The sequence below is a fragment of the Petromyzon marinus genome, chromosome 4, assembly GCF_048934315.1.
Source record: "Petromyzon marinus isolate PM22_M1 ecotype Great Lakes invasive population chromosome 4, UKy_Petmar_22M1.pri1.0, whole genome shotgun sequence".
In the NCBI taxonomy this organism is placed as follows: Eukaryota; Metazoa; Chordata; class Hyperoartia; order Petromyzontiformes; family Petromyzontidae; genus Petromyzon; species Petromyzon marinus.
The window spans coordinates 9385945-9400248 of NC_133670.1; the positions used below are offsets into that span (position 1 = coordinate 9385945).

Sequence of the window (14304 nt, forward strand, 5' to 3'; positions counted from 1 at the left end):
GAACTTTGTTGATGAGTACCTACTATGTGCCAAAGTCATCAACTCTGAGACCAAGGCGATAGTGACTGGCATTAACTACATCAAGTCTGTGCTGATTTAGCCTTCATTAGCTGCTCGCTGACAGAATACACCTTAATAGGCTATACACATTTAGGTGTTCTTTTGTGTGTGCGCATGGCTGGTGGGGAGTGTTCAGGTGTGCTACAAACCCGGTGACCCGAGTTCGATTCCCGCTCACGGATTACCAGTGACGATTACCTGAAATCGGTCCTGGGCCTCCCCAATGTCGATTGCCTCAAATAGTAGCTGGTGCTATGTGTAAACATCGCCACTGGGGAGAGAGAAAGGCGGTCGGGCGTGTTACTGGCCATCCATCCCCTCGTGTACCGTGCCGTCCTTCATAGGTACTTGCTAACAGCACTTGCCCCAAACATCTGTTAAGGGGGGGTGGGGAATCTTTGTCTCTCTTTTGTGGTAACAGTGAAGAAAGAGTGCTTGATCTACCTAAAACCAACAAGAAGAAGGTGGGGTTTCAAAACATGGGCCAGAGCTTCAATTCCTCGAGCTCTGGAAACACCGTCTCAAGGTGAGGTACCTCTGCAGAGTTCTCCACGAGGCCTTCCGTGCTCTGTCTTGGGAGTCGGCAAGCAGCAGTGACGTGCATCAAGTTTAGATGCTTATTGCTGAAATGCAGTACTCGTTTTATAATGACATTGACCTATTATTTTAGATGTCCAATTCTAAAGCTATTTAGGCTAATATAGACTAAATGTCCTTTTACAGATGCCATATTTAGCCAATTTCATATTAAATGCAGTACTGTGTAGATTCTACTTTGCATACACATTCTCTGCAGCGTATGGTTTTTTTTTTAATATAAAACTGCTATGTTTGATAACAGTATTTCTCATAAAGGTTTTTGGGTTAGATCGCGTTATTTATAAATGTGTCGTAACCCTCCACCACCCAACACGGCCAATCAGCAAAAAGTGTCACGTTGACAAAAGACAATTAGTTCACTACTTTATCCCACCGGTATGTTGAAGAGTGAATCCACAACATTTACAGTTTGAGTACAACGTTTCGCTGGTAATTACATCCAGCTTCATTGGGCAGTTCGCCAGAATGGTAAAGCCCTCGCTTGCTCCCGGTCTTAAATAGCAGCAGGGTGACGTCATCATTTAACTCATTTCAGGTGCAGTAACTATATAATCGATTGGTAATCAGTCAATGGTTATGATTAGTACTGAGTTGTAGATTAGTAATTAGTTGTAATGTGTGTTATGTCTTTTGCCAATGTGACACTTTTTTGTTGATTGGCCGTGTCGGGTGGTGGAGGGTTACGACACATTTATAAATAACGCGATCTAATCCAAAAACCTTTATTATGAATAATATTGGTCGCGAAAGCCTACGTGTTAAACAGTATTTCTATAAAAAATGTATATCTCGCCGTGTACCGTAACACAATGCTTGTAGCTCGAAAGCATGTAGGGTTTTCCATAAAACCTCTTCGTGTTGTGAATCTGAGATAATATCTTCCTTCCTGGCCACCTGGAACCCAATTCTGCCAAGCTTGGGGAAAACAATGGGGGTATTAATGAAATGTCTTCTCAATGCATAAATCAAAAAACATAGTCTAATGAAGTGTCTCGAGTATATTAGCTTTTTTATAATCTTTCTAAACAATTGAGCAGTAGGAAATACCCACATTCTCAAATGCATAAAGTAGCCTAAAACCATTGATTCATTAACATTTCTTCAGTTTTTATTTTTACAATGGGAGCATGTGCACTGTAGCAAACTATATATTTTTTACAATTTAGTGGTTAATTTTCATACATCGGTGTGGCTTTGGAATTAAAGCACTTTGACACACAATTGCAAGGTTGTGAATTCAGGCCTTCATTCCTCTCTCACTGATAAAATTATTATTTATGACGAATCAATAGTGGTTATCCTTCGGGGGAACTTGCCCTGACCATAGGGATGTGAAATTCCTGCAACTGTTCAAGGCTTTAAATGGCTGATGAAAACTGCTCCACATTCTTTAGAGCAGGATGTCTATTTGACATTTAGAATTTTTTACAACTATAATTTATGCTGTAAAATAACCCATTGGGCCACAACATCAATTATTTGTGCCAAATCGTATCAGACTTTAAGTGTATCAACCATTAGTGGGAATCAAACCACTTGAGCTGGCCGAATTGACATTTCTAGCCACTTGGCCTCTCAGTCTAATTGTGTTTGTCCTTTTTGTTTGTATGGTCACTAGGGCTACCTGTTTTGAGGGTCATTGCAATGTTTTTTACCAAATTTGTTTTTATATTATCTTGTAGAAAAATCCGTTAAACAAATGTGGAGCCATGTTTGTACCCTCTGGAGTTTCTGTGACCTTTCTGTACAATAGCCCCCTTCATACCATTGTACATGTGTTCTTGATGTGATTTGAGGTTACTTAGAGTTACTTGCAGTTCTGCCCAGAACCGTCACACAGTGAATTACAGCACCGAGGTGAAGTCATTCACTATCCTTTCCTCTGAGGTTTTTGTTTACAGTTTGGCTGATATTGTAAAAAACAACGTGTTTTAGGTAGAACACTTTAGCGTGATTTGTGGGTTTTAAGATTTTTGTTTGGAGAGAAACAAAAGTATTGTCTAACTGTAGCTATTATTTACTGACTGCAATATCAACCATACATAAGTATCATCAGAGTATAATTTACCCTGAACATCAAGCCTCTTCGATTGCCATAATGACTTTCAGATAATTATATTCAAACTGATTAAAAAGGTCGGTTACATTCAGAAATAGTAAATAGATTAGGAATGGCAGCTTTAAATTCCTAAGTTTTCCAAAAATAGCGTGCAGAAATTTCAGGGCTTGTTTTTTTCAGTGTCTCCAAAGTCTGCGGACAACTAATTTATTCCAGCTCAAGAAGAAAGGACAAATGCATGGATTAACAAATGCGGAAAACGTTGAAAAAGGTCATAGGCACGACCTGGAATTACTGTAGAATTGTTATGTAGTGGCATTGGTGCCAGTTTCCTGAAAAGGTTAATGGTACACATTTTGGATGTGTAGAAATGTATGTGTGTAACTACTGATAAAGTTCCTTCGCACGAAGCAAGTTTGCACGTATTTTTTGGGTGAAATCTTCTATTGGTCTGGTGATGCTGCATGAGACGATCAAAGGGGTCTCTGTTGAATTGCGGGTGGTGTACATAGAGTAACATTTATGAAAAAGGCCACACTGTTCCTGTGTCATTGACCAAATTCAACCATTGTAAATTACCCTTCAACTAAATTGCAAAACTTCTGACCCCTCCCACTCCAACACAATCTTGGATGTTGTGATGGGAATCCTCTGCTGAACTGGGAGTACAGATGTGCTCTCTCCATGTTAATAATAAAGGAACACTGATGCGAGGAGAGACATCAGCAGTCCATTGTGTAAGAAGTGTCCTGTAAACAAGTGTAATAAGCAGGTGTCTCATTATCCAGCGCCCCCCCCCCACCCAAAGTGGTCTGTTAAAGACCAAGTGCGTGTGGTGTTTTTTTCAGTAAATGTTGTTTGATGCAAACGATGAAGCTTTACACGTAAGCAATCATGTTCCCCTTACTTTGCCAGTGTGTGCGAGCTCTTAGACCTGTGCGAGGAGAACCCGGAGGAGATCCTTTACAACCTGGGATTTGGTCACGACGAGCCGGATATTGCGAGCAAAATCCCTCCGCGTTTTTTCGCTGCACCATCACAGGCCACAGGCATCGACTTCAGAGTATTCCTGCAGTGCCAGCTCTTGCGTATGGATCGTGAGAATCCAACCCTGGCCAGTAAGTGTGCATGGAAATGGCTTGCAGCTTAAATATAATATGTTTAAATATATTTATATCAGACAATTACTTGAAAATTGTTTTTGAAGTAGGGATGATATGGATGTTTTTAAATATATGTATCCTAAGTTGCGAATAGTTTTTTTTTATGGCGGAATTTAAATTTTGTGATTACACCTTTGTGAACAAGGTTGACTTGAAATGTTTTTCCATCATCCCCATGCAATGTCAATCGAAACCAGGAAAAAAAAACTAATTTGATCCAAATACCATCGTGCCTGGCCAATGTAGAATAAGAGAAGGCATTTGACTTGGTGGAAATTGATGCAGTCATCCAAAATCAATGCCATTTGGCATGAAGTATTTAAAAATCATAAAACCTTTTACAATTTGTTACAATTACACGGACTAGGTTAAAAAAGTTTGTGACATTAATTTAATTATTTACGTAATACTGTGGAGCAGTGGCACAATGGATGGCACACTGCTCTATGAACCTGCCAGTCTTTTTTTTTTTCGACCACGGCTAGCACAGGTTGAGTGCCATTTAAACCACTCCCTTGGTGCTCCCTCGTCGCCAAGCATACTTACCAGTAGCATGTCGAAGTATGGTCAAACAACTCGCATGATAAATGCAATGAGGAGAGGCCTTCGTCCAGCAGTGGATTGATTGACAAAAGGGCTGTAAATGACTTTTTTCTATTATTTATTAATTATAAAAAAAATTGTCATGTTAAGCAACTTCATGTGCTTTTGTTGACGTTTGACCTGAAATGTTTCTTTCATTTAATGCAATCATTAATTTGCCAGGCCCACAGTGACGCCACCAATGCATCGCTGCTATCAGCTTGTGTATCGTATTGATTGCCAAGTACAGTTATTTTATTTAGAGTGAAGTAAAATGTGGAACCCAGTGGTTTTCTGAAGAGTTATGTTAGTGGGGACTTGTTTGTTTGTGTGACTGTTATGATTGGGATGATTCACCCCCCCCAACAATTTTACAAATTGCTACAAATCAGGGCTGTAGTTAGATTATTATTTTTTGACCATTGTCATCTGTGGTACCACATCAAGTGGCTCCAGTGGTGTCTTTAACCCATGACATGCAACATATATGAACAAGTTCCAATTCATTCTCGCTACCACCACAATACATCTTTTTGTAAGCGTAAGAATCTATTCATTACCGAATCGGCGCATCATGCCATCCCGGGTTGATATAGACAATACTATATGCATGCAATGAGTGGGTATGCTTCCAAAAATGCATATCTTAGCATCAGGAGTATGAATGATAATATATTAATTAGTGAAAATGCTGTCTATGATGTGTGCTAGCCACTAAACATACTTAAGCTGCCTGCCTAAGCTCAGAATTATGTCGAATAGGGGAAATGTGGACAGTCCAAACAACCGTATGTGTGGTTGAGGGCCACATGTAATGGATTTTATAGGCAAAACAAACAAACTGGTAACTGGGCATTAAAACCCTTTGCCTTTGTAGATTACAATATATTTTTTGCATGTCAATGATTTGTGATGTTTCTTTTATAAAAGACATTACAAATTTGTTACATTAATTAATGTTCGGCAACATCGGGATTATCTTTAAAGCGCCTGTGTAAATAATATGATTTAAAGCTTGTAAAATCTGGCATGCACCACACTTACGTGCTTGGTATTTCATGCATTGTTTTATTTAAGGTATTTTTTTTAGCTTGGCCAATTTTTTTTATTGAAACTATGATGGCCTCTATAAATGGTTAATTAAAAATTGCAAGTCATGAGGTTAAATCGTGGAATGCACATTGTATTCTGGCTGTGGGTGTGTGGTCGGATGGACTTTGGTCATATATATATTTTAAAAAATGACGTAACATGAGCCGTCCTGAGTTTTATGAAGAAACTTTCCATCGAAAGCAGAATTTTTCTTCAACAAATGTGCCATTTTATGGTATTTTCTATGTCGCTATGTCACTTGAGAGGAAAGTAGAATACTCTGTGTAAGGTAACTGACCTTTTATTGAAGAATATGGGTTTGAAGCACTGAATGTCCCAAACAATTGCCTCTTTTATTAAGCATTCGGCACGGTGGTTGGCACACTGCACTGAGCCCGGTAGCCTAAATTAAATTCTTATCCACCGCTGACAGAAGTGGCGAGGTAAAACTTTGAAGTCATCCCGGGAATCCCTTCTGACTCAACCTGACCAGTGTGAAGTGTAGTAAAAAAAAATTCACATGGCTAGGTAATCCACCAGTGGATATATGGTTTATATTTATTAAGGTGCTGTTAAAAATATACAATGGTAATGAAGAGTTTATACTTTTAACGTGTGCAAAACATTCAAGAGACGTTGAACATATTTTAAAGTAACAATATTTGTTCACGGTAATCCCAATTTTTTTTTTATCTTGTCAGATCGTTTCCGGCAGGTCGAAGTATTTGCAACGGTCGCTGACGCCTTTTCGAGCCTCTACTCGCGTGTGAGTGGCATGCCAGTCGACATGATCATGAGAGGGGCAGCGGGCACCCTCCCCTCGGCGCCTGAGACCGAGGAAGCCACGGGTGGTGTCACGGTGAAGGCTGCCACGAAGCTCCTGAACACCGTCCGCACTCGACGCAGCCTGAGCAGCCCGTCGGATATCGAGCAGAAGCGACGCACGCTCCTGTCTCAAGCCCGCACTCCGCCAGACTCGGCGAGTGCTGCCCGGCATAAGAAACCCGAGACCCCCGCGCCGCAAAGTTGCGCGGCTACAGCAATGGGGGGCGATGAGCAGTGTGAGAACAATCCAGCAGGGCGCATACGTCAACTGAGAGAAGACAACTTGCAAAGGTTATCAACGCGTCTCTCTGAAAGGCTCTGTTTGGATCCCCTGACTGAAGAGGTCGTCCCCCCCGCTTCAGAAGATGACACGCCTGTTTTTATGTCTGTCGACACGAGCCCCTTGCAGCCTGACGTGCGGCGTGCCTCTCCCTCGGAAACAGAATCTTCACGTCGGCATCATTCTTCTCCGTGTGAAGTCGTGACCGTTCAAAGCAACAATTCGGCTGGTAATTTGGAGCAGGATGAAGTGAGCACTGCTGTGGCGGACATTGTGCTTTTGAGCGATCGGAGCACGTCTGCAGGTGAAGTGGTGTGCGGCGACTCAATAGCTAGTCCCAAAAAACAGTTACGTGCGGTGCCTTGTCCGGAGCAGAAAGAATGGCCCAGGAAACCCCTAACCTCCACTCCAGACACCGAGGTCGAGCCTTCACATCGTCCACCACTTGCGGAGGCGATGCAGAAGGAGTCCTTTGACATTGAGGAGGTAAGAGAGCACTCGAGTTGTCCCGTCTTACTGTTTTGTAAAATCGGTGTTGGGAATTCGCTTTTGAAAAGTATTGTATTTCCCAGAAAAAGTTGCTTATTTGGGTGACATTTCCCGTTTTCATGGTTCTTGACTTTTTTACGAGTAACTTTACCGCTATGAAATGTTTACTCATAAGTTATTTATATGGGTAAGTCTCAGGCGATGGTGATAAAAAAACACCTGTCACTACCCCCCCTAGTTATCATCCCAGCACTGCTCAGAAATATGCATAAAGCGTGCATCAGAAATATGCATAAAGCGTGCAAAAGACCCTTGCATATGATGGTGACATTCTAGCAAGTACATGAGATTGTTATTAGTATTGATTTTCATTTGTATTTAATTCATATGCTAATTATGATGCATCTTTAATTTTAGTGTGTGGATATTAATGGTCTTTTTCATCTATCGGCCATAGTCAATCCACTGCTTTCGATTCCTTGGCTGCATTCTCCGTTATTATTAATCTTGACCATTGTTCACTATCCTTTCTCGGTTGTTCACAGTTGACTTAAATTATAACCATGTCTTGATTTAAAGCTTTCGTGACTGCAGGGATTCATATTCTTGGTTCTTTCGGTAAAGTCACGTAGAAGGGAAACAATAAAATAATAAATAAATATTTCCATTATTTTATTGTTTCCCTTCTACCAAGAATATATAACCATGTCGTTAATAGTCATAAATGTTTAGTTAATTGCAAAGTGTTTTTTTGTAAATATTCAATGCTAATTAGTTATTCGTGTTCAGGCAATAGTTAAGTCTTTAGCCAGTGCAGTAGTTATTCTAACTTTAAACTTCAGTTAAGTATTGTAATATTATGTACGTGTGTACGTATGTACTATATATGTGTTAAGCACCGCGTTCAGGTTTTTTGACAACAAAAATTTAAAGGACCTTTTTGTATTTTTACCCGAAGGGTTGTGCAAAAAAAATCGTTAGTAACTTTTCACGAGCAAAAAATGTACCTTTTTTCACGAGTGTTTAACCTTGATGTTTGAAGACGGGTACTGCGTGCACTGTATTTTAAAGTAACTTTCCCAACACTGCACAATGCAGTAAAGTTCCTGCTATAAAAAAAACAATGATATTGGTTCTGCTAAGGCAAGAGGAGGGTGGTATGTGTTTAATGTGAACAACTTTAACTTGCTTATAATTCCATAGTAATTGATGGTAATTCGAATCTACATCCGCATTTGCCCCCTCAAGTCATGGTTGACATCCTAAAATGTAATACCTGCTCTGGTGTCAACATCCTCACTGGGGAGACAAAGGCAACCTTGCATGGTGCTGTTACACCACTGCCTCTTGTGCTTTCCGGCCTTAATAGGTACTTGCTATACACTAGCACTGACAGTCCGTAAGACTAAATGGTGATCTGTGTATCTTGTAAATGGATTGTATAAAATAAAAAAAAGCCACTCGTGTCATTATCCATGTTTGGTGCTCAACCTTGTATTTTCAGCCTGTTTCTCTGAAAATTAAATTGAAGTATTGTTTGTTATTTGCTAAGGAGGAATACCTTTTGGGTTGAACTTTTTTCCAGATCCAGAGCAATGAAGATGAGGGTGCAGTGAACGTTGCCAGCAGCTTTCATCATACGTTGCCAAAATGCAAAAGAGGTAGCTTACATTTTCATTCCTTCTCCCTGTGTACTCCTGTTCTTGTCTGCATTAGACATCCTTTGCCAGTACCAAAATGTAATAATAATAATGATGTAGATACTCACCCCGAGCCCCTCATTACTTTGATAGTGCATTGTCTTTGAGCTGTGTGACGCCTTTTGGCGTCATCTGGTCGAGCACCAAATTGGGTCGAGGCTCAAAAGAAAGCCGTCCCTTGGTGTGGACCAATCAGTTTCAAGGACAATGCATATATTATATTCTTAGCTCTTTCGGTAAAGTCACGTTGAAGGGAAACAATAAAATATATATAAAACAATAAAATTCTCACGACGTTTCGACCTTAACACAAACGGTCGTCATCATCAGGTGATCATCATCAGGTGATGATGACGACCGTTTGTGTTAAGGTCGAAACGTCGTGAGAATTTTATTGTTTTATATATATATTTTATTGTTTCCCTTCAACGTGACTTTACCGAAAGAGCTAAGAATATGAATTACTGCAGTCACGAAAGCTTTAAATCAAAATTTAATGCATATATTATCATAGTATGTTTTTGTTTGCATTTTGACTGCAGGTATTGTGGTTAATGCAGACATGAATCCTCGTAAAAAAAGGTTTCAGTTTTGTTGCCAGAAAAAAGGGGAAAAACCCTATGATTACATTTTAGTACTGGCAAAGGAGGTCTCATGATAATAAACTTTATTAACTCGCCTCATTAATGCTACATCGTTTTAACCAAGTATACAGCTTGCTGTAAAGATGTGATTTATATACCCTATAAACCAGATTGCAACAGCAAGCCATTGTATGGCCCAAATATGATTTTTTCCTGTTGACTTGCTTTGCCTAAATTGGTTATACAGAGAATTCCATCACTTGCACCCATGGGGTGGGCAATATGTTACATCTCATTGGATCTATCTTGAATAACTACATTTGAAGTAAAGTGGTAAATTCCTTTAAGACCATTTTCACTGACACTTTGAAACTAATTGTTTTAAATGTGTCTTTGGTGTTAGCACAGAGCAGTATTTTCTTTTGAGGCATGCATCTTGTCGGATCTTAACTTGGCCTCTTCGTGAATGTCTTGCCACTTCTTCTGCCAACTGCAGTGTGCTTTTGGTTAATATGCCCATCTTTTGGCAAGTGCAGTCTACACTTATTAGTTCAGCCTACTTGTGCATAAAACTGTCTTATTTGTGTGAACATTAATGCTCTTGGACACGTAATTTTAAGATGCGAATATCTAGGTTTCCTTTGTTTTTAGGCCATATGGTGCTTGTTTCGGCCTCCGAATCATGATGCTCTTTACACCTAAAACGTTTCAGAACCAGAACAAGGTAGTAGCAAGGTTGGTGCAACTGAACTTGCTGACTAACAGCATAGTTCGCTTCCTTATCTAGTCAACACAATTTAATGTTGCCTCCCAAAACAAGCATGAGTTGTGCTAATTTCTGTTAACAGCCCTGAGCCATTGGTTGAATGTTTTTTTTTTATATATTAATAGAAAGCCTGTTAACATGGCTCAAAATTATAATTATTGGATCCAATTCAGAGGCACGTTAAGCTCCGTTTCGATCGAGTAGAGTGCTTTATCGGCAGCGTTACTGAACTATATTATATATGGTAAAGACCGCAGTTGAATTGTAGTGCTAATCCATGTTGTTCGCTCGATTTCCCGGAATGTTTAATAGTTCACAGGAATGTCATGTTTGCCCAAACATACCTCAAGGCTTTCAGTTATTCTTCGTTATGTTTTCCCCATGGTTTATACCAAGAATCACATTTTTTTTATATTGAAGAATGGCAAACTTGTTTGTTTTAGAACTGCAGTTGTAAAACTTAACCAGAATACCAAAAAGTGTAAAATATAGATAAACGTGACTAGGTATTCCTGTTTTTTTTAAATGCCTGTCTAAAGAAATATCTTTGTAATTGCCATCTGTCAGTTTTTGTTTTCATTGTTTGGTGTTTTAAACACGATTTGCAGAGATACTTAAGTGTAATTATCTCCTTGAGATATAATTTGCAATGCAATATGTACTGCAGTATCCATGAATGAGGGTTGAATGATATTTCATGAGATGAGCTTATTAAGTTAGTTTTATGCACATAGCAAATGTTGCACATGCAAGAATGTACCACTTTAGTATTATTCAAAGAAATCCTATAAAATTTCGAGTTTTAACTATGACATTTATTACAGGAGTTAAACTGCCAGCATGAGATCAAACTTCGTCAGACATAATCTTAGCCTTCTGTCTCGTTGAAGATGTCCTTGATTGTTTATGTACAGTTCCCGAATTGACCACACATTCTTCTACAGGAGCCTATTATAACACGCATTGTATCCATGCGTTTGACTTTTGAGTGCCACTTTGTGGGCTGTTAATGGTGCTGATTCTTTGGGTCGTCACTGGCCCCTGCCATGGAAATGTGGAATTTTCACAATTGACCCTGAGCTGCCAACAGAGACGAGTTACCACATCAGGACTGGTTTGAGCAGGCAGACTTCCTTACTTCACTTACGAGTTGAATACCATTGCAGCAAGGAACCTCTGCGTTGACCTGGTGATGTTAGGTCTTTCATAAAGAATACACCTGCATGCCGATTGAAGCTTCCCATGCTGCACGCCACAGTGGTTGGCACACAGAAGAAATTGTGGACCAGTCTTCTCTTGGCTTAGTAGAAACCATCAAGGCCCTAATTTTGCATTGGATCGACAAAAGTTGGGAATTATTGTTATTGTATGATTTGACTATTCCCTGCTTTTGACCCACGTACTGTATTTATTTAATAATTAAATATACCTCTTGTTTACACCAGTTTTAGAGCAATAAATGTGCAACCTATAAACATAATTCGTGTAAAGTTCAGTGGTTGTTTTCTTAAGTAACTAGCCATAAGTGTTTTTTTTTTAATCGCTGGTTCGGGGGCGCTTCCTAGTGCTTGGTTTGAGACTGGAGTTACCTTTGGCTTTTTTTTGCTTTAATGTGAGCACTCGATGGGGTGATGAAAATGTGCATTCTTGTTTAAAGTAAGAGTGGGTGTGTTGAGGGTGTAATCTGCACCAGCAGGTTTTTGCGTTATGACGCAAGCCTCCTGCATTCTTCCTTAGGTCTCTATGCTGGCGAAATGCTGTTAAGAGCCAACAGTGGTCAATCTGACAGCAGTGGATTTGAAGACGTCAACACGGAGTGTATTGCAATGAGCAGCATACAGGTATTTATAGATGCTAAAAGTATGGAAACTAAGCAATGTGATTCTGCTTTTTTATATCCTAGTCGTAGTGATTAATATTTACTCTTTTTCTTAAATGGATATAATAAAAAAATGCAGTTATATCAAGGAAACAGCCGATTACTATGTCTGGGGACCATTACAAATAGTTTAACTAATTGCACTTTTACTTATGAAGATGGGTTGTATGTCGGGTAGTGTGTAAAACACCCAGTGAGTGCCTCAAGTCCAGATATAATTACACATGGCCAAGGTGGGTTTAAATCCCACCTTGGCCATGGTTATTATTGTTTTCCATAATGCTCATACCGATACTGTGCCAATTTGCATTGTCAAGAATAGACCAATTTGTGCTGGGCTGTGGCTTTCAAGCATGAGAAAGTAGTCTGCAATTATGTAGAATATAAAACTAGCATTACCACCAACACAGCCTTAAAGCAGAATACAGTAGACATGTTACTCGTAAGGTTTCTGCTACAAAATAAAATGAGTACTTGTACGACAAGTTATATTACCATTGAGCAAGAATTGATGCATTTTAAGTTATTTTCTATTGGAGCCGGACAATTTATACATGAGGTTGCGCTGTGCGGCACAGCTAAGTTGTTATACAGTGCCAAGGCTGTACACGTAGCTTTACTCTTTGTTTCACTGTGTATATGGCCATGAAGGCCCGATGCTATCTCCCATCTTATCTGAATGCCACACCAGAATTGGGGTGGAATCTGGCCATTTTTGTGCAATATGCATCTTTTTATACATTTAAGATGCCAGTAATGCTGCCTGCCTGGTGTTGGGGCTGATGCTCGTCAACCGGTATCAAGCAGATTTTCCATTAAATAGTTATACAAATGTATCGGCCATATATTTCATTGCTGATTCTACCAAGCCTGCAATGCTTCACGTGGGCCCCCCTCCCTTTTTGCCTGAATGCCACTTTGGACTCTATGCAATTTAAGCCTCCTGCTCTGAAGTGATTTTTGGATCCCATGAGCAAGTAGATTTGATTTATAATAATTGAATTTGAGGTAAGAATTTTATAAGGCTGAAGAGCTCTAGCTTCTATATATAGCGCTTGTATTATTTTGCATGAAACTGTTCAGCAGCATTGATTATATTGGTAAAAAGACATAAAAATTGGTTTTCTGTATCGACACAAGCACTGCTTCCCCCCAATGTTCTCTTTGGAATTGATTAAAGCTACCATACTGCCTCGACTTGACTACTGTGACATCGTGTATAAATCAGCCCCAAGTACTGTACTGAAGAAGCTTGATTCCATCTATCACTCGGCCTTAAGGTTTACATTGAACTACCCATATAGGACTCACCACTGTGATCTCTACATTGGGTCAAACTTAACATCTCTTAATGTTTGACGACTTGTGCACCAGATCTTATTTATGCACGATGTACTTGCAAAAAAATCCGCAGACTACCTGCTGGATCTGCTCTTTTTCAAAGAACAGATTTGACCTCAGGTCTTCGCTCATTTACCAGCTTCACATTCCCTATTGCCGTACAAAAACTGGAGGGAAGGGCCTTTGCTATTGATGCCCCCAGGGTCTGGAATGCTATTGCCAATAAACTGCAACTTGAATCGCTACCAATGGGATCTTCTCTCAAAACTGCTCTAGAGGAGTTGTACACCCCTAACTGCCACTGTTATTCATTGGCGTAAAATAAAAATTTTCACTCCGGATAACGCTGCAAAGTATTATCTGCATTTTGATTTAGCGTGCTGATCTTAAAGGTGCATTGAAAATGTTTATACTCCGACTGATGCTTCTGTTGTTTTGGAGTAACTCATACAGTCATCTATGACTCTAGGATTTAGTGTTACATGTTGTTTATGTAGTTTATTATAAAAATTCTTTTAGTCCCTATGATCACTGTTACGTTGCAATTATGGCTTTATTTTTTGGTGATTTCGAAAACGTTTTTTGGTTTGGACATGTTTGTTTTGTTGTCGTACGGAGTTAGACTGATGGCCTTAATCTAAGTTTTCTTGTGGTTGTTGTTGTTTGACTTGCATCCTACTGGGATTTTTTTGCACACAGCGTTGGTGTACGGTGCTTTTTTCAGGAATATTTTGCTGTTTTTTTTAATGGATTTTCTGTTTGCACAGTCACAGTCACTTTAAGATGTTTTTCTTGTTCGTGTTTTTGTTTGTTCTGGTTGCACCCGATTCAAGAGCCTAATGGCTCACAGGGCTATACCAAAATAAATAAACTGAAACTGAAAT

General features: G+C 39.5%; 1 protein-coding gene across 4 annotated transcripts in view; it reads left to right on the top strand.

The window, feature by feature from the left end:
- The window catches only part of ITPRID2 (ITPR interacting domain containing 2), a 42691-nt gene that overhangs the window by 15070 nt on the left and 13317 nt on the right, over positions 1-14304 (top strand). For all 4 annotated transcript variants that reach the window (XM_032946347.2, XM_032946351.2, XM_032946349.2 and 1 more), the window contains exons 7-11: positions 482-586; positions 3635-3837; positions 6258-7147; positions 8736-8811; positions 11938-12041. In XM_032946347.2, the coding sequence (XP_032802238.2) occupies positions 482-586; positions 3635-3837; positions 6258-7147; positions 8736-8811; positions 11938-12041 (1378 nt within the window). The remainder of the gene's footprint in view (positions 1-481; positions 587-3634; positions 3838-6257; positions 7148-8735; positions 8812-11937; positions 12042-14304) is intronic.